Genomic DNA, 21330 nt, shown 5'->3' with positions numbered 1-21330 from the left:
TTTCAAGACATCTGTGCATCAAGGCAACCTACTGCTAATCAAGGGGAGAGGACTCCCCTTGTGTCCTACAGGGGGGGGTGGTTTATATTCAAATTGACACAAGTGTGAAAAATTTTCATTGATAATAGGGTGCTAATTAACCCAATCTTTCATTGAATTTCTTGGTTTTTAGTAATTAAGTGTCACATGGTTTTTTGACATGCATGACGGTTTGCTACAGTTCCAAGAAATTAAAGGATGCAGTATTGTTATGAAGTGTTCCAGATAGGGGTTTGTTCAATATTGGAGTTGACACCGGTAACATGTGACCTATAGTGAGTGAAAGCTATAATGCTGAAATAATAGTTTACCATATAGACAATGTCATACTGGTCTGACATACAACATCAAATTTGCAATTCATAGATGGTTTTGATATAATTTTGACAAGATTATAGTTAGTCTGGAAGTCTTGTGAACATCCTTGATGTAAACATTTACTGATGTAGTATTAAACATCTAAACAGTATAGTGACAGGACAAAAATGATATTATCCATAACGAAAATGTGACCCGTAATCTCCAAGGAAGAGATTATTTTATTATCCAGGGCTGATTGATGGCTCATCTATTTAGACAGATGATAAGGTCTGGTTGTAAAATTGCATAACTGGATAGTTTATGCTGGTATAGTGTATATTATAGACTTGTTGTGATTGTAAAGACAGCTATTTTGGCCATGTTCTAAGCATACATGTTCTGTCCACTTATTAACAGATGGTGATTGCCAAGACACCTATTTTGCAAACTCAGGTGACTAAGTCATTGATAATAGCTTACATAGAACCAGTGAGTATATTTACTCAAATGTCTGATTATGGAGGATTGTAGAAATTGGCCTATAGAATTTCTGTTAACCTTTGGGCTGTGACTTAGTAAATATTTTGTGTTAGAAATGGTCACAGGTAATACAAATTTAAGGCCAAGGACTATAAAATCCTAGGGATTTTAACAATATAATACTTAAAGTAATCAGGCCATTTTTTGCTTGAATCATGCAAATAGACGTGTTCACGCATAATTGATACCGCTGATAATTCAAGTATTTTGAAACTTTTCAACAAGGGGGACTTTTTTGTTGTATTCATTTTAACCACAAACAATGAAGTGGTTTTTGGCACATATTTTGACTTCTGATTAATATCAGCAGTTTGACGAATTTGTATGCATGAATTGATAAACATTAAGCTTTCATTCCTTACTGAGGGGTGAATCTGAATTTTGTTAGCATATTTTATGAACATAAGGTGACTTTGATTTCAAAGTGACCTATTTTGGAATGTCACTTGATGTTTGATTGATGATATCTGTGACTTTAAAAATCGGTTTGTGATTATATTTCATCAGACATGCAGAGCTAAACACAATTTCACATGTAAACAAGGGCTAAGTACAGATCAAATGTTGAAACATCCCTCTAAATCTTAATCTTTCAAAAATATTGTGTCAAAGTTGAAGTGCCACATGTATATCCATGCAGTTTTGCAAATCATGTACATCATGATTTAAAATTGAAAAAAGTATTAATTAGATTACTGTTTTCTTTATTTTCAATAGCTGCCAGGAGGAGTTGATCTAACTCTGTCTGAGCTTCAGGACATGGCTGCTAGGCAACAGCAGCAAATAGAGCACCAGCAACAAATTCTGGTGGCTAAGGAACAACGACTGAAGTACCTGAAGCAACAGGACCAGAGGCAGCAGAACGTTATTGCCGAGGGTGACCGGCTCAAGAAACTAAGGGACCGAGTGGAATCGCAGGAAATGAAGCTCAAAAAGCTCCGCGCCCTGCGTGGGGAGGTGGACAAGCACAGGAACACCAATGGCACACTCAGTAAGAGAGAAAACAAGTATATACAAAATATAGATATTCCTGCTTCCAATGTAGGGATATAATAGAACAGAGAAAAAAGAGTTCCTTGTCCTTCACTGCAGCGACAGACAAATATCAGTTTTATTATGTTTCTTCTTTACTCATTTTGTTTGTTACTAGAAACTTTTCAAGTCTGTGTAAACATGAAATCTTGTTGAATATCATTCAATGGTATTAGAACTAAACAAGTAAAAAGCTAGGTTGCTATTCATGGTCTTTCAAAGCTACTGCAAGAGTTGTGCTAAAAGTGATTTACAAATATTTGCATAAAAATGTTGTCTTTTGTGAAGCTTCATAATCCCTCTTAAGATGTGTGGATAGGGTCAATGGTTTGTGACTGGGGCTTGTAACCTCTCTGGAAATTTTATACATATGGTTTAGTGTCATATTCCATAAACTTGATGGAAGGGGAATTCTCCTGAACAGCAAGGGGTTAAAAAAAATCAAGGAAACAGGAAAGCCAGCTAGATCTGGTCAGAAATTGATGAGGGATACCGGAATGTTGACTGCTTTTGTAGTCCTTTTGATGTTAGATATAAAATAGTGTACTGTACGTATTCAAATGCTATTTTTCTTTTAATGTTTAGAAAACCTCTACCCTAAAATATTCATGAAATATAGGGAAAATGTAAAGGAAAAATACAAAATATGGCATAAAAGTAACATGAACAAAGATTTATAAATCATGCAAGTTATTGCTTTGGTCATAAAAAGCAAGTTCTGAGACTATGAAAAGATTGATGGGGTAAGTATTTTGGTGACTTTCATAGGCTGCGGTGCCTTTTTTGGTCAGATTACAACCTGAACAGAATATTGGAGTGATTTATGCATATTATATTGCTATTTCTGCAGACTTTGTGCTTTGTAGCAAAAAGTACGAAAAACTTCAGCACAGTGGTTTATTTTAGGAAGTAAAAACATGTCAGAATTTATTGCACCCCATAGCACTCGGCAGCTGTCAAAACATGCATTAAGATGTAACAAGGATAGAAAATAGTCATTTGTTAAAAAAAAAAAAAAGAAAACGGGCAAGAAATAAAATATAACCAGAATCCAACCCAGAAAAAGACTTGCATGTAAACTTGATCTCTTGTGCAGTGTAGTGCATTTGATTGTTGTACTCTTTGATGTAAGTAGCTCGAAAATAAATTGCCATCAATTGGCTCCAACAATAATAATAAGTTTTTAAAGAATAGTGTCAAATAACAGAAGCCTATAACCCTAGGAAACAGCTAGTAGAACTCTTAAGCTCAATTGGAATGGACCAAAAGTGTGAGAACTTTCAACAGAGTCTCCCTCTGAAGTTTGAAGTATTCTTTTCATGTGAAGTCCCTTTAAGTGATTGTTTGTTTTGATATTTTTTTCTATTTTTCCATGTAAGACAGAAGACACTTTGTGTATTGATTTTTAGTGATAATTTTCTGATTTTTATAAGCACTTGGGGAAGAAAAAAACCACTTGGAAAAGATAAACATAAAATAATTTTAAGCATGATATTAATGAGTGTTCACAATTGAGGAAATTTCAGAAATAGAAATGTTTTTATGTTGTTTTTAGACACAGAGTTGGAGAGTGTGAAAGCATTGTTTACAGAGAAGGAAAAGGAGCTGGTGATGGCTGTAGCAAAGGTTGAGGAAATGACACGACAGCTCGAAACCATCCGCCAGGACCGAGCCAGCACCAAGAATGGATCTCAGAATCCAGCAGCTGCTGAACTGGAGAAACTACGGAAAGAATTGATGGTAAGGATTATTTGAGGAAATAGAGTTCAATTCAAAGTGGTAACTACAAATATTGCAAATGTATACAGTTGTGCTTCTAACATGTGGTTTATAGGGGGAATTAAATGGCATGAAATTCAAATTGGAAGTGTCAGCAATGAATTTTGTAGATTTACAATTGTGCTTTAGATATGTATTGAAATAGACATCAGTCATGATAACCTTGTTTATGACTGCTGAATTTTGATATGGAGCTTATGACAGTACATGGGAACCTTTAAAGTGTGTACTTGTATTAATCATGAGAAATGCGTAATTTGATACTGGTATATGGTATATAACATTGAATTAAAAAATATATGACTGGCAGTCAAAACATCCTTGGATTTTAATTTGATGTGAATGCACCTTGTCTGGCTGGGTTTTCATTTCTAATACATTGAATGAATCACTTAAGCAGGTCCTTATATTGTGTTGAAATGGACCGTGGATCGAAATGTTATAACTAAGAATATGGGGGGTTTAATCAAGTATCAAATTGCAAGGTGGGCTGAATTGAAAATATATCCACTTTGAAGATTAATTTTAAAAATGTGTAAACATGAAATTTAATAACAGAAGACATTTCCACGATAAACATTTTAAATATGAACTTTTTTTCTCTCAGATAAGGAACAAGCTAAATGAACAACAGAATTCAAAATTGAACAAGCATAGAGAAATGTTAAATCAACGCAAGGAGGAAATCTCTAAGATGGACAATCGCATTCATGAGCTGCAGGAGAGATTGAAGAAGAAACGTGCACAGCAATCAGAACAGAGGAAAAACTTGGACAATAATAAAAAACTGGATGCCAATCACAACCTTCGTCCCAGTAATGTGGCTCAAGTGGAACCGTACATACAGTTCAGAAAATCTCCAGATGCCATTCAGCATGAGGCAGATCTCAAATCAAACTTTGCAAAACAAGATCCGAAGTATCAGACTTTACCACCCAACACAAAACTAATTTCTCCAAACAAAAACCATACAGATAAGGAAGAAAATAACAACAGCTTACATAATAAACAGGAGCCTAAACCTCCTGAGAGACCGCCAAGACTGGATAATGGAAATAATGGTGGAGCAGTGACAACTTCACAAGTCTCAGAATCGGTAATTAAAGCAGCTCAGCGATATCAACCACCTGTTCCTTCATCTGCTGGACAATCTGTAAAACCACCTCCACCCCCAAGGTCAGCCAACACCGGCCTGACCTACTTCACACCACGACCTTATGGATCAACATTCAGTACCTCAGTATTAACAAATAGGGCACAAAATCAGGGTCTCAACAATGGGCCAACAATTAATGTTCAGGAGGAGATACGCCAAGGGGGGAGTGGGCAAAGTTCACCGGCATCCAGTGAAGGCTCGCAAAGTGGTAAACCGAATGATCATACCAAAAATTCTCATAATACCTCACACAGTAATGGTGCTCCTACCTCTCGCAGACTTCCTCCTCCCCCTCCTCCACCGTCAAATACCAAAGACACTCCCCCACAGCCAAAGATGAGTGAGGATCAAACAGACTCTTCTAGGCCTCTGAGGAAGCCACCAGAGCAAGTTATGGATTCTAATTTGAAAACTACAAATGTGAATGGTGGTAATGTGAATTCTGTGAAGTCATTGGAGAACAATGGTGCTAATAATCCCGTTAAAACTATCAATTTCGCATCTAAAAATCAGATAGCTAATACATACATGGGACGATTAAGGCCAGATGCTTTACAGAAATATCAGAAAAATATGGACATGCTTTACAAAAATCTTGCTAGAGGAAATGAAGCAGACCAGAAGCGTGAGAGTTCTGAAAGTGATGTAAATAGGGCACAGAGTGGTCAGATGCCTCAAATCTCTGAACCACCACCCCAGAATACCCATACCCATGATCATGTTCATTCTTTTAACCCAACACCTCACCAATACCCTGATTTGACATCTGACAAAATCAGTCACAACCGCCCTGCAAAGAAAATTCACCGTCGCCCCTCTGACAGTAGTGATAGTGAAGAAATGGTGAGACTCTTACATAAACATGTGGACAGACACGATAAAAACCATATTCTCAACAACACGCAGGCTACCTCTTTCATAGGGGGTGTCCCGGAAGATGTTCCTGTAGACAGCATGGGAAATCTTGTGGATGATTTGGGTAGAGGTGAGGATAAAAATGACCAAGCTCTGAGTTCCCCCGAGGTGGTGAATACTAATGTGGTGCCGAGGAAAAAGACCAATTTACGATCCCATCATTCTAAGAGCTCAGGCAACAGAGTCAGCTTTGACCCCCTCGCTCTTCTACTGGATGCCTCTTTGGAGGGCGAGGTAGAAATGGTCAAAAGATGTGCCTCACAGGTGAGGGTTGTCTTTTTTTTTAATGTCACAAATGTAATCACCTGCTATTAGCATTTGACATTGCAGTATATTATATATTGCATTCTTTGGATGGTTATTTATGGCAAGTTATTTTTAAGTACCAAGATTAAAAAACAACCAAGCAAAGTTGAACAATAAAAGGCCATATTTAGAAACGGAATCAGAAGTTATGAAAACATATTTTCTAATAATTTGCTTGTTGACAGGTTGCAAACGTGAGTGAGCCCAATGACGAAGGAATCACTGCATTGCACAATGCTATCTGTGCTGGCCATTATGACATTGTCACATTTCTGGTAGAATTTGGTTGTGATGTCAATTCCCCTGACAGTGATGGCTGGTTAGTATTGCCCTAGTATCACTAATTTTCTCTGAAAGTTATAGCTTGTTAGTATTACCTTAGTATCACTATTATTTAGGATGTGATTACTTTAGATTCCCTCTTAATTAACCCAAAAATTACATAATTTCTCATGATATTTTATATGGGTCAATTTTTGCCCTCATTATATTTTCACAGATTTCCCCTTCATTTTGAAACTGGGCAAAAACTTGTTAGACTCCCACAGTAGGGAGTGCCCTATAGTGATCAGCCATGGGTTGTGTGTGTCCACTTGTCTATATTAATGCTTTTCCAGACTTTTTTGATCTATCTGCAGCTATTGAATTGAAAATTCATACATGGAACTGAAATTAATGGATTACTGGTCCGAGTTTGGGCTTTGTGGACCCGACTTTGAATTTCGGATATAAATGCCACAAAGTGGGGCCTTTTCTGATGTTTGCCATCACAAAGATATTTAGTTTGTTACCCTAAAGTAGTATAATCAATGATTTTAGGTGAATTTACATTGAGATGAATTCAATTTTTAATATGCCTTGACAAAATAACACAGGATGGAAATTTCCTTTCAAATAGTAGGTCTATCACAAATTCATGAATCTCTCTTTCATTTTTTTCATTAACTTAATAGTGTGATGCTACGGAAGAGCTTTGGATTTTATGTGTGCATTCGTAGAAAATCTTGCAGAAATAAGTACTTTTAAGGTAGCTCACTTCATCAAGACTTATACATTTTATGACACTACGTCACAAGATGGCGATTCAACTTTTTTTGTGAAATTACTTGTATCGATTGATTTGTTTGTAAATTTATGTGGATAAAGTATCGGGTTGGTGACTTGCAAATTCTGAATTCAAATCCACCAGTGTCTTTTGTGTTATTTATTGAAATAATTTTTGAAAATCGTGTTTCTCCTCCAAGATTGCATAATTTTTTACTTTTAGACATAATATGTACTTATTACATATCATATCTTTCATGATTAAATCATTTCGTGCTGATTTGATAAAACTCTTTAAAGGTGAAGTGAGCCACCTTAAAACATATAAAAACGTCTGGTATTTTAGTAATGGTTAAGTATGAAGTAATTCGCAGTAGCAGTACTCTCTATTGTGACCGCACTCCTGTGTACCAGTACTGTTGGACTTGGAGCATTGGTTATTTTCTATCACTAGTAGTACTATGTTTAATTAAGATGCTCAGAACTATAGTCGGTGTCATTAATGTAATTGTATTTGTACTTTAGGACACCTCTGCATTGTGCAGCTTCCTGTAATAACATACAAATGGTAATATTCCTCGTGGAACACGGAGCCTGTATATTTGCCACAACGATCAGTGACCACGAGACGGCGGCGGAGAAATGTGAGGAGGACGAGGATGGTTTTGATGGTTGTTCAGAGTACCTTTACAGTAAGTTGTCTAGTCCATCCAACACAGTGAAATCACAACAAACAAGTGATAGGGATTCTAGTTTATAAATACCATATTCACCCTATTGACCGCTATTGTTGTGTAAGCACCTCGTGCAGTTAATTTATAAATACCATATTCACTCTATTGACCGCTATTGTTGTGTAAGCACCTCTTGCAGTTAATTTATAAATACCATATTCACTCTATTGACCGCTATTGTTGTGTAAGCACCTCTTGCAGTTAATTTATAAATACCATATTCAACCTATTGACCGCTATTGTTGTGTAAGCACCTCTTGCAGTTAATTTATAAATACCATATTCACCCTATTGACCGCTATTGTTGTGTAAGCACCTCCTGCAGTTAATTTATAAATACCATATTCATCCTATTGACCGCAATTGTTATGTTATGTAAGCAGTTAATATATAAATACCGTATTCACCCCATTGACTGCTATTGTTGTGTAAGCACCTCCTGCAGTTAATTTCAGTGTGAGAAGAATCTTATATTTTGACTTCCCTGTGTCTGTTTTCACACTTATTGGTAAAATTCTTGAATATTGAAATAATTTTCAAAAATGATCTCACCTCCTTTCCAGTATTTCAAGGTTTTGGGATGGTTAATTTGGTATTCTACATTGCTTTTTCACACAATTTATATATTTCATATACATGTATGTACTTGTTTTCCCTTCATACTACATCCACATGTAGTTTGCAGTTCATGTAATCTGTAGTTAATGTTGTAAACTTTTTTGAAATTTCTTTCTTTATAAGCTGTCTATGCCCTCTGGGCCCACACTTGGAATAAACTAATCTATAACTTATAAATGTTTCCTTTACCAAGTGTTACATATATTTATTAGTATCATAACCTTGCTCAGGGAAGTATTTACTTCATTTAGAAGTGAATGTGAGGCAATTCAAGTCAGGGAAGTGTTTTGATTAAAAAAAAGTATTTTTAAGTGCAGCCAAATTTTGATGGCACAATGTCAATTGCATGAAGTGCGTTCAGTGAAGATAAATTCTGAATGTCAACTGTGCACTTCTTGTTTTGGTAAAGTGCCAGTTTAGGTGATTGAAACCACATGTACTTGATGATAAGTTTTTTATGCATCCTGAAATTTGATAAGGGGTGTTACTCTAAACAATGTCATGTCACTTAATGATGCAATTTGACTTGAATCACAAACAATTAAAGTCTGTTCCATACACGTGTTAAAAATGCACTAGCTAGAAAACTCCACCCATGCTTTTTGTATCACCTTAAATTAATTATATATGTATTTGTTAAAAATGAAAATGTGTCTTGTCATTAATGTTTACAGATACAAAAATTGATAGTAAAATGTATGTATATATGTGTGTGTGTGTGTGTATTTATATCAAGTTCACTCCATTCTCAATGACCGTGTAGTGTGTGACAACATGGCAAGAATTCTATTGTCATCAAAAGCAAGTTTTATTTGGTTTCACATGTCGTGAGTTCAGCTCTGAGGAGGGAGTGGAAGTGGGTATCCATATATATAATAGTGAATTTCTCTGCCCCCCCCCCCTCTCTCTCTCTCTCTATATATATATATATAAAATTAACATTTATGTCTTCAGGTATTCAGGAGAAGCTGGGTATTTTAAATGGAGGTGTGGTCTATGCAGTTTTTGATTATGATGCCAAAAATGAGGATGAACTCAGTTTTAATTTGAATGACGAGATCACAGTTCTGAGGAAGGGTGACGATGTGGAGAAGGAGTGGTGGTGGTCTCGTGTGGGTGATAAAGAAGGCTACATTCCCAGAAACCTGCTAGGGGTAAGGCTGGGTTTCATTGTCAGCTCATGGTAAAAGAAGACAAGTAAATTGTGATCTGTTTTATTTGAAGACAAAATGGTTAAGTCTTTTCATATTTTAGATGAATTTCATGTCTTCTGTTAAATATCTATGTTTGTTGAAAGTCTATATTTTCTTATTTAACAGCTATATCCCAGAGTGTTACCTAAACTAAAAATGGAGGAGAGCTAGAATAGACACTCGGGTACCCCGATGCCTGGATGAAGTGCTAAGTTCTGACACGACAGTATATATGATGCCCCACTCCGAGCTACAGAAACGGCCAGAGAAGACAGCACAGATCTCTGTACAGCATCCACAAGCTACTGCAATAAGATGGAAGTGCTATATATGAAAAGCCCACTCATCATAGATCTGATTATTTTATATGTTAACTGTTGAAAAATGAACCAATGAATTTACAAGATTATATGTATATATTTTTAAGTCACTGAAAATCATTTTTCCCCCAAAAAGAACATGATTCAGACATGTATTTATCATTCTATCAAGATAATCTGTGCCAAATGACCTTGAAAATTATTGAACAAATTTTAAAGAGGTATGTGTGTGACACAAGGATTTTAATACCAGTTTATTTTTTTCCGTCAGACTTTTGAACAAATGCATGAATGTAAAATTTAAAGTCATATCATTTGTCAGTTACTTGAAGCAATCCTTTTAGGATCCCCTGTCATGCTGTGTGAATGTTCATTAGAGCTGGGTAGGGCAAGAAAGTGCAATATCAATTCGCATATTATAATGGTTTTAGATGGAGTCCCTTGTGTAAAATCTTGATAAAAGTAGCATTCTAATATGTATTTTAAATTTTTAGTGCAAACTGTATATTACCCATATTTTCATGTTCTACTGAAGCCATATTTATTGATGTTCATAAATCGTAAGTAGATTGTTTCAGAAATGTCTGCAGTATATAAGGACAGTTGGGGAACTGTGTGTAGGTGTCTTGTAATGTAACCAAGTTTGTGAACAGGTTGTGGTTGCTGACACAGAAAGACACACTAAATTTCAGTATACTAGTAATCAGATAAGGATTTTCTTTTTTGTAGCAGTTCTTCAGTCTGTTCATTCATGGTTATAAGAATGTATGCATGTTTTAGTCATAATCTGTTTTGTTGTATGTGAATTTGTTGTAATATGTGTAAATGTTGAAATGTGTACAGTTTTTTCATTATTTATATACATAGATTATATTGTTTTACATTTTTATCATCTGTCATCTTTCATATATATCTTGGCAATCTATGCAATGTTTTTTACATGAATTATCATGGTGAAAAAATAATAAATTTGAAGCCAAGGAAATAAACATTTTTAACTGGACCTGAATTCGGAGTGTTCTTTAAATCTACATTGTACTAGCAGAGGATCTTTGGATTTCATAACATACCCATATGCAGGTGATAGCAAGTTGGTGTAGATTTAATGCTTAGTTATGGAAAAAAATTCCTTTGAGGGACAAGTTGATATAAATCCTGCAGTATATGGCCTGGACGTTGAAACCATCAGCCTGCCTTTAATATTTACATTTCCAATGTTTTTACCTTTGATATCTACTGAACGAAATGGTAGCCATTTCCTCATAATGTGAACAATGTGTGCATGAATCCCGATAAGATATAGTATGATTATTTTAACAGCAGGGAATATTCCGACAGAACTTTATCGGTCTGAGGAAATTGTAACCAGTCAAGTCCTTTGGGCTGGTAAATTTCAAGAACTCGCACAACTAGGGAACATTTTGTTTGGTGTGGCACAGCTACTTTTGAAAAGATTTTTGTTAAATTAATTTCCTGTATATTCCCATATAAAACTTTGATCCCCCCTATAGTGGCCCCACCCAATCAAGATTTTTCCTCTAGAGGTATGGACAATGGACAGACAAGTTGTACTTTCTGAAAATTTAATGCATTTTCATTGCATTATCCATATATCCACACCATGGACCCGGGGTCATGGATTCCACAATGCTCCATTTAACTGCAGTTTGTTTCAGCATGTGGAATTGTTAAAAAAAACATTTATTGCATTTTCACTGATCCATACAGCCCCCACCCTTGGGCATGGAATTTAGTAGAGGCTTTAATGCTTAATATAACTGCACCCAGTTTAATGCTGGATGTCCAGTAGTCAAGATTTCAAAGATTATACTATTTTCAACCCTATCCCAAAGGCCTCAAAAGGGGATGAAGGCATTCACAATTGTTTTCCTCCTACTTCAAATGATCTTTCATAGTAATTTTGGTGATATTGGCCATGCAGGTGCTAAATAGTTTTCCATGTTGACGTCGGCACTATTGATCCTCTTTGATGCATCTATCACAGAATCTTGGGGAGTTTATGGAGTAGGCATTATTCAAAATTCCTTAAAAGTCGATAATTGCAGTAACATTGAATGCAAATAGTGCACATTCAGAGCTGATGAACATTAAAGTTTTCAGTGCCTTCTGAAGGACTAGACATGCATTGGAAATCAGAATGTGCAATAGACAATTGCTTAAAGACTAACTTGGTTTAATGTAAACATTTAGCTTCTTGGAACCTCAATGATTGATGGTCAATATGCAAGTTTATCCTGCTTTACTGTGCAACAAAAGTAAAGATTTTTTAAGGTTGCTCAGGTGACCTATTGCTGTCTGTACATCGTTAACTTAATTTTGGACTTGGAAACTTTCTTCTACCAGTCGGATATTACAGCTCCAACTGAGTAACAATTTTAATTATCTGTCAATACTCCAAAACCTACTACAAATCAAGTTGAAGGAGTACCACTCATAGTTTAATCAAGGCAGTATAGCATATACATTTCTGTATTTAAGCAATTAACTTTTCATTCAAAATTGTGGGATACACTGAACTTTCCAATGCTAATAATGGAGCATGCCAAGTATTTTTCACTATGAATTTGCATTCAGGGTGTAAAAGTGAAGACATTGTTCAGATTAGTGACTATTCCACAAGCAAATATTAGTTACAAGAAACAACTGATTTTTTCAATCATTTATTTTCAACTGATTCATGATTTAAGCATTAATTAAAAAAAACCTAAGAAGCCTGTCACCTTCCTCAAAGCAAGCTAGGAACCAAGGTCCTTGTGAATGCCAAAAATGATAACAAAAATTCTGTATGTGACACCACTTTTCAAGCAAATGATTATAATGAAATACTAAAAACACACACATTCTGAGGGGCAAGATTACCGGTACAGAGGACTTAGTTTTGGACATGTTTCATGCTGTTTGTTACAGGTGGTTGAGAAAACTACAATTTGAAATCGAAACTGGAAATGCTACCGAGCTGTAAACAGTGACTATTTAAATATCTATATGGGAGTATATCATAACAAAACAAAAACAACTACAAAAGGCATTCTTCAAATTAATAACTAGCTGCTCTGTTGATTATTACAGTGTATTTGCACAACAATTTTAGTGAATAGAAAGCAAAATTTGTAAACAATCACTTGAAAATAATCCAAAATATTATTGTTCAAGACGTAACATCTGTACATATTGAATTTAGTTAAAATACATACATAATGCAAAAGTACACATTAAAGGCAGTCTTTTTAGTGAAAACAGATAATTTGATAAACATGAATATTTCTAATTTTCTACACGGGTAAATGGATCTGTAAGACTGTAGATGAAGACACTGATACTGCACACGTCCCAGAATACATCAGAAATCTATATCAACTACTGCTACTGCTCTTTCTAATTATGCTATTTTCTGCCACTGATCAGGACATTACTCATATACAACTCTCTTCATGGCACATGATGAAAAGTATGAAATATGCCACAATCCATAACAAATCATCTAGGAAGATTTGCGGTAGAAGCACAACACAAGTCAGTCTAAAATGCCCTTTTTAATGCAATCAACCATTCATATTCAGACCCAATAATCACTTGGTCCAAATGTTAAAGAGAAGTGCTCAAGTGAAGAGCAAAGTGACAAAATGAAGACAGGGCAACCTTAGCGAGACATTAAAATGGACTACACTCAGTACACATATATCCTTTCATGAAAAAATTTCACATATTTGATTAATTCAATCTGTTTAAAAAAAGATTTTTTCTATGAACAAAGAGTACAAAATTTAAATATGAATGTAAATAAGTTAAAAACTCCATTATAATAATAATAATACACCCCTTTCAAACACTTTTTAAAAGTTTTAACAACAATCTGAAATCTCCATTCCCATAATGGTCTATTTCCGAGATTCAATAGAAAAAAGTCCTAAATGCGTAATGTAGTTCTATTTCTTCTTCAATGTAAGGAAGCCTGATTTCTTTTTCTTTCCCTCCTTCTCACCCTCCATGCGAGCTGGAAGAGTCATAGATTTGGAGGGAACACTGGTGCCCTCTGCCCCAGTCACCGAATTGATTTTCTGAATCCACAAGTCCATTTCTCCCTTGAAAAATAAATCATTCAACATTTCTAAACATGAAAATAATGCACTTTTGGAAGTTCTTCACTGTTTATTGGGGAAAGAATCAAGAATTTAGTTTTATTTTGATGCTTTAAACTATTCTGACCTCTTACTAAGGGCTATTCCAGCAAAAAACGTATGGGGGGGGGGGGGGGGGGGGGGGGGGGGGGGAGGGACGGCAGCAGATATTTTTTTGGATGGGTGGGGGTGATTTGGGAAAATATATTTGTATGGGTGGTTGTCTTCCAGGTTAAATAAAAAACATGGGTGCCTGTGAATTTTGATAAAAATGAAAACGTATCACGCTACGTTTCTATTATTACAAAAGAAGAAGAAAAGCGGAGCCATTCTACATTAACTTAAGTACGGAAAAAAGATTGATAAATGGGCAGATAACTCAATGTTACCGTAAAACTTTCCCCTCCAAGGTGTTACCCAACGTATTGTACCTGTCCTAAACTACCACCTGTCTAATGCAACCAACGATCATGAGTTTTACAACCTTTTCGTGTAATTTCACCTTTATGAAACGACTACATTTTTTCGATTACAACGCGATTCCTACTTTCGATTTCAGTCGAGCATGACTATTCTGGGAATTATCGCCCCTAACACTTTCGTTTTAAAATGTGCAGGTAACAGTTCGGCGGTGATCTTGTTTAATCGGCACTCTGAATCAATTATTATACCCAAGCTATCAATTTGTTAACGTGTAATTAACATGCAGCGTTGTGTGAGGTTAATTACCAAAACCCGAGTTGTTGTTTAATTAACAAAATCAAGGATCAGGGAATCACCGTTGTTTCCGAAGGTGTGAATTTTGACAGACTTTGAGATGTGCGGGGTAATTCGGATATGAAATCTCCCACCTGGTATACCATTACGTTTAACAGAGTGGAAAATTTGCCTGATTGCGATATAAATCGGGTAAATATTATGCTTGGGACTGAAATTTTAAATGGAATATTCGCGGGTTTCCCGTAGGCCTACGAGAGATTGTAGGGGGGAAAGTCAAAGGAAAAAAGTCACAATCTATATGCATACACTTTGTAATTTAGGGAAATATCTATGTCTAGCACTTAAGTTGCGAGAAAACCTAACTCTTTGAAAAGTTCTTCTCCGTTGCTTGCTTGAATTTGTACACCACTATACAATGCCATTTTATGTATACATATTGTAACTGATGTAATAAGACACTTGTCTTTTAAAAGCAATAAAGAGAGTAACAATATATGTGAATTTAAATTAAAAGTGGTATAATATATTCATATTTTATTTAGTTATATATCATTTAAAAAAACCAACTTCTTGTTATTTCAACTGTGCAATTAACAAGCACCCAGATCATGACATGAGTAAAAAGGACATGCACATCTAGTCCAGAAATGATATGACAATATCCCACATCATTAGTAAAACTGTTCGTTTATAATAAGCAAACAGAGCTTAGGTTTCTACAACTCGCATGTTTCCAGAGTATACAAAATTAATTGCATTTTTTCTTTCATTTTATATGCTGAGATCATCCTTTTTTTCTCCCTACCAAAATTGCATTGGAAACCAAAATATGTAATTTTTTCTGCAATGATTGCTACCTTCATCTCCCGATGAAACAACAAAGAAAGACATTTTATTGTTTATATTTTTTGCATTTTTAAAAATATAAACTAGAATTAAGTTCTAAAATATCATATGGTTGATCCATTTGTTACGTTAAATGAAAGTATTGAATTGTATGGGTGGTGGTGGCAGGGGAGAATCTAATTGTATGGGTGGTGGTAGCAGAGGAAAATTTAATTGTATGGGTGGCTGTCTTAAAAATAAAGTGCCTTCCCTCCCCCCCATATTTTTTTTGCTGGAATAGCCCTTAATGATTTCTATAATAATTATAAAGTTAGTGAAAGACACTGTCACCTTGTGTGGGAATTTCTTGACAGGAATATATTTATACACACATACTACAATCTTGGGAGTAAGTAAAATTAACTGAAGACACTGGAAACTCTTTTTATAAAATTCTTACATCATCTTTAGAATGGAACAGGTACTCTCCTCCATTTGTGAGTTTCAGTCGGAAAACATGTGGACGTTTGGTGTAGTCAGTGGCCTTAGTACACTGGGCACCTCCCAGGCTTATGGGTTTTTCATGGTGAATCAAAACTGAAGGATCCTACAAAGAAGAAGAAAAAAAGGCCCATGGCTCAAAACAATCACCTGACTATGCACATTGTTTTGGTTTTCAGAAATCATTGTTACCCGTGTGCTTTTTATACTTCATTTTTAGACTTTGTACTAGATGATACATATTGGTTAACTATCATACAGAATTCTTTTATAGATGAGCAAGTTTTATCCCAGCAGAATGAGCCCTATTTGAGTTCAAAATGGGCAAATAAATTTTTACTTTTTCAAAGGATTCGTTGCTCATTCGGTAATCATGCAAAGAGTTTGGTAGTTATCAAGAAGTAAAATATGTTCCACTGTTCACACATTCAATAAAGGACCACTTTGGCCCCACCCCGATACCAAAATCCCTACCCCAGGGATCATAAAACTTACCATTTTGGTAAAGGACTACCTGCTCTTTCTAAATATCCACTTAGTTTCATTTTAGTGTCATTAAAGATGTTTTCCTATATATCTGTCTGTAAAATTTTGATCCCCTACTGTGGCCCCATCTAACCCCCCGGGGCCATGATTTAAACAAACTTGAATCTGTGCTATGTCAGGAAGCTTTCATGTAAATCTCAGCTTTTCTGGCTCAGTGGTTCTTGAGAAGAGGATTTTTAATATTTGTATGTAAAACTTTGATCCCCTATTGAGGCCTCATACAACCCCCGGGGGCCATGATTTGAACAAACTTGAATCTGCACTATGTCAGGAAGCTTTCATGTAAATTTCAGCTTTTCTGGCTTAGTGGTTCTTGAGATTTTTTAAATGACCCCACCCTATTTTACATTTTTGTGATTATCTCCCCTTTGAAAGGGACAAGGCCCTTCATTTGAACAAACTTGAAAGCCCTTCATCCAAGGATGCTTTTGGCCAAGTTTGGTTGAAATTGGTCCAGTGGTTCTGGAGAAGAAGTAGAAAATGTAAAATGTTTACAGACAGACAGACGACGGACAACAGGCAATCAGAAAAGCTCACTTGAGCTTTCAGCTCAGGTGAGCTAAAAAGAAGACTTTTACTATCTTTGCATATTTTCTAATATCAAATGCCATTGGTATCATACCTGTTTGGCGATCTTCTTGTCTTTGTAACAAGATAAAAAGTTTCCATTCAGTACTACATACACCTTATCCCAAGATCTACAAACATTCAATATAACATGTTCAAGTCATGAAATATAATGCAGAGCTTATTTGGCATTAAATATTTATTTTCGTCACACTTTTTTGATTATAGCTAGCATTAAGTTACCTATTATGGGCTTTCTTGTTTTCATGTTCCCAGTCATGTTTTCTTGTCAGTGTACCTTCATGGTGGATGGACTCAGCACTAGTAGATGGTATTTCTACAAACATCAACTCTACCATTACAATCAAAACATAAAATATTTTCCATATCACAAGTAAATTGATATGATCTTCACAAGCTTTAAAATTCAGGTTAGTGAAAAAATATATATGATGTTAGCTGCAATATTGAATACATGTGATAGCTGTAGTCATTAGATACATAATTGTATATATGCATATCTGGAGATGTAGCATGAGTACAGTCTACCGTCAAACTCGGTACCTTGCAGGACAATGACATCTGTTTTGCTACGGCCTCTGTCACGCTTACGAGAAAACAGTTTCCGAAATGGAGAGAGAGAGCGAGTTCGTTTCTTGTCTTTAGCTAATGAAGACAACCAGAGTGCATTTAGATAAGAATTGATACACTCCCTTTCCCATACAAACCACTCAAGCTTCCAAAAGAAATTCAGGCAAACCTGCACCTTGAAAATAATGTACTAGAATTGTAAATCCAAAAATTAAACCTTCATCTGCCTGTTATCAGCCTCAGAGCCCAGACTTGTGCAAACTTGTATTTAAATAAAACCAGTTCCCAGATTGCATTAAAATACTCCTTACACCATCTTCTTGATTGCAAAAAATCCATGGATAAAGTACCATGCATTTATAAATTGTTAACAGAATCAATATAAGACCTTAAGCTGTTCGGAAAAACCCAGGGTTGTTGAAGAAAACAAGACATAACCTTTGCAAACTGTTCGTAAAAACCTAGGGTTGTTGAAGAAAATAAGACATAACCTTTGCAAAGCTGTTCGTAAAAACACGGGGTTGTTGAAGAAAATAAGACATAACTTTTTGCCATCCTCTACAGTCATGAAAAGTGCAAAACTAAGAGGATAATGTATTTAAATGATTTCAAGTGCTGAAATTAATACTTATTCACTACATTCTTTTTCTTTACATTAATATTTTTATATTTAAAACAAATTAACTGCTTTTGCTTTCAAAATAATGAAATTATATGCATATATGTATATATTTATTATCAACACTATTCTAGTTAGTTTTATGAAGTTCAGCTAGCATTTCTACAGGATCTAGAACACCTGAAGCAGTGGATGTGAAGCTAAGCTGCCATTCTTACTAGACAAAGGACTGAGTCGAGCCATTTCAGCCCCTTGTAAGGGTTCCCTGGTTATTTCACTTGATCTGTCCTGCCTGACTGGATTTTTACCACGAGGCGAGTCAGTTGGCTTACCCTTGGGTACTTCTGCAATCAGGTTAGTGACTACAAATTATCTTTGATATCAAAATCATGCTGTGTTAATGAAATGTGCTTGGAAAGACAAACTAAACATGCACTTTCCCCCACCACAAGTACCACACATGAACTCTAACTATACAGGAGTTGCATGCCCTTGTTTACAGAGTTACAATCTCTGATATATATGATGACGTTCCCATTTGATATGAAGCAATGAGGCAGAATGATTGTAAAGTCTGTGTTCTTAACCTACTTGACACAGAAGGTGGCGACTCCTCTTTACTAGGACGTGGCCTGGGTTTAGGCCGGCCTGATGGGGACTCTGGTGCACCTGCACTCTCAGAGACCTGCTCACTAGACTCGGTGCTAAAGGCTGAATCATCTAAGGATGAGTCATCTAATGACATAAAAACACAAATACATGCATACAAACTGAACAAAATTACCATAACCAAACAGTATTACAAGCTTTGAAATAACTGTCACTGCTTTAATTGAGATCGAGTTAAATTTGATTACAGTGAAATATTATCAATTACACATAGGTTCTCTAATTTCCACTTCAGGTTGTGTTTTTTTTTTAAAAATACAGTGACAGCATATCAGAAATAAACATTTAATCTATATTGCTGGAATTACAAACTGGAAATGACACAAGAATTGATACATGTACCTAAATGTGTACTTTTATTAGCATCTAAAACTTAAAGCTTTAAAGTAGAATTGTAGCAATTTAGCACTTTGGCACATACTATAGACTCTGATATTCATAAACAAACTTGTCTTTTATCAGCACACATGTTTGTACATCTTTGACTGTGACCAAGGTAACAAACTATGAATACTGCCAAAATTAAGTACATGTACAATTTTGTACACATAAAGATTAGTATATATACAATAGTTTTATCCTTGTGAATCAAGCAAATCTTTATTTCATTAGAAAAAAAGTGTTTCTAGAGCCATCAAACTGTGCGTTGGTCAAATTATCACCAATCCAGCAATATAGAAATGAAATACAAGTTACTGTGAATGTCAAATTGGTGAACAACACAACATTCTATTAGTCACAACAAAAGTGATGGGTAAAGTGAATTGCAAAACTAAATGAATGGATGATGAAACAAAGTAAATGAAAATATATGAAATATGCAGAATGAAGTTTTCTACTACAATGATATTATGTACATTGATTATCAAACCTTTGCATAAAAAAAAACCCCAAACAACTATTCTTGGTTGTTTAATCATCCTTTTTAAAACTTCTCAAGAATTTGTGAAAAACCCTGACATATAAAATTCACACTAAGCAATGTCTAAGCTGCCATGCACAGAAATCAAAATACATGTATATGTATACATGTACTTTTAAAATATATATCTTACTTTTTGCTTGTTTTGATAGTTTTCTAACAATTTACAAATTTGATTTTTAATTGGAAAAAAAAAAACCCAGAGTGCAAATAAAAGAAACAGACAAGAATTGTTGAAAAAGACATGCATGTACCAAATTTAATTTGGCTAACATGTGAATTTTATATAAGCCAGTCAGAGAAAAAGCTACATGTATGATTAATTATTGTGCAGATGCATATTAGTTTTCTCTCTCAAGCAGTCATTACAAGAAGCCCCTGAGCAAGCATGATCTTTTTCTATTCCAAATGAATAATGTCAATGGATTTTTATGAGTTTGCCTGTTTGTATGCAATGAATAGCATGATTATTATGACTCCAAACCACGTCGATATTGTAAAATATTCAAGACTAATCACCTCTGCGTTTAGGTTTAGGTAGTGTGTGTGATCCATCTTCTGACTTTCCTAAATTGAAAGTAACAGCTAATATTCATTCTGACAGACATGTCACAGTATGGCGACATCATGCTATTGACAGTATAAGAAATTATTGACATCAAGAGCAAAATCAAAATGAAAAGAAATACATGTAGTCGAGCTTTAACTGAAAACTGTACTATACATACATGTATATACATAGAGAGGCATACTCTGACATTGATTCAAATAGACAAGCTAGAAACAAAAATGATAATAAGTTTATCACTTGGCATCTGACACAGAAACTGAAGAAACAGAAAATTACAACAAGACTGCCTAAATGATAGCTTAGGCTAAGAGAAGCTGTGCAGAACTTATCATTAGAAACATTTCCAACAGAAATGCTACCACATAAAAAGCCCTGTAGGTGGATTATCCCTGGAAGAGAAAATGATGTGGAAGGACTGGATACCGACCTTGTGATTCGTCCGCCACGTCTGCTGAGGCTCCCTGCACCTCCTCCGTCTCAGGAGCTGTCTCTTGGACTGGTACCTGTATGGATTCTACAACCTCTGGTTCTGGAGTAGGTCTACAATCAAAGGTAAAATCCATTGTTTTACAACTTAATGTCCGAGCTTGCGACCATTGTACCTGTCTCTCTTGGGCTACATTGTTGAGGAGTGAGTACACTAACCATTGCACTACTTGGACACTCGCCAAAGTTTTACAACAG

General features: G+C 35.4%; 2 protein-coding genes across 25 annotated transcripts in view; one reads left to right on the top strand and one right to left on the bottom strand.

Annotated features, from left to right (window-relative positions):
* Positions 1 to 10985, top strand: part of LOC125650359 (apoptosis-stimulating of p53 protein 1-like) — a 40927-nt gene extending 29942 nt beyond the window's left edge. For all 6 annotated transcript variants that reach the window (XM_048878578.2, XM_048878576.2, XM_048878577.2 and 3 more), the window contains 7 exons: positions 1597 to 1870; positions 3467 to 3651; positions 4298 to 6025; positions 6253 to 6386; positions 7637 to 7803; positions 9418 to 9617; positions 9783 to 10985. In XM_048878578.2, the coding sequence (XP_048734535.2) occupies positions 1597 to 1870; positions 3467 to 3651; positions 4298 to 6025; positions 6253 to 6386; positions 7637 to 7803; positions 9418 to 9617; positions 9783 to 9827 (2733 nt within the window). In that variant the 3' untranslated portion in view covers positions 9828 to 10985. The remainder of the gene's footprint in view (positions 1 to 1596; positions 1871 to 3466; positions 3652 to 4297; positions 6026 to 6252; positions 6387 to 7636; positions 7804 to 9417; positions 9618 to 9782) is intronic.
* Positions 10986 to 12641: 1656 nt separating this feature from the next.
* The window catches only part of LOC125648994 (spectrin beta chain-like), a 45299-nt gene continuing 36610 nt past the window's right edge, over positions 12642 to 21330 (bottom strand). For 6 of the 19 annotated variants that reach the window (XM_048876106.2, XM_056164689.1, XM_056164687.1 and 3 more), the window contains 9 exons: positions 21074 to 21186; positions 20595 to 20642; positions 19076 to 19219; positions 18703 to 18828; positions 17839 to 17940; positions 17518 to 17611; positions 17330 to 17405; positions 16121 to 16267; positions 12642 to 14079 (listed from right to left, as the gene is read on the bottom strand). In XM_048876106.2, coding sequence (XP_048732063.2) covers positions 13924 to 14079; positions 16121 to 16267; positions 17330 to 17405; positions 17518 to 17611; positions 17839 to 17940; positions 18703 to 18828; positions 19076 to 19219; positions 20595 to 20642; positions 21074 to 21186 — 1006 coding nt within the window. In that variant the 3' untranslated portion in view covers positions 12642 to 13923. The remainder of the gene's footprint in view (positions 14080 to 16120; positions 16268 to 17329; positions 17406 to 17517; positions 17612 to 17838; positions 17941 to 18702; positions 18829 to 19075; positions 19220 to 20594; positions 20643 to 21073; positions 21187 to 21330) is intronic. The other 13 variants (XM_048876112.2, XM_048876113.2, XM_048876115.2 and 10 more) reach the window with 8 other exon arrangements.

This window comes from Ostrea edulis, chromosome 5 (assembly GCF_947568905.1).
Source record: "Ostrea edulis chromosome 5, xbOstEdul1.1, whole genome shotgun sequence".
In the NCBI taxonomy this organism is placed as follows: domain Eukaryota; kingdom Metazoa; phylum Mollusca; class Bivalvia; order Ostreida; family Ostreidae; genus Ostrea; species Ostrea edulis.
Note: the sequence above shows the minus strand (reverse complement) of the source record. Positions and strands in the feature narration are given on the sequence as shown.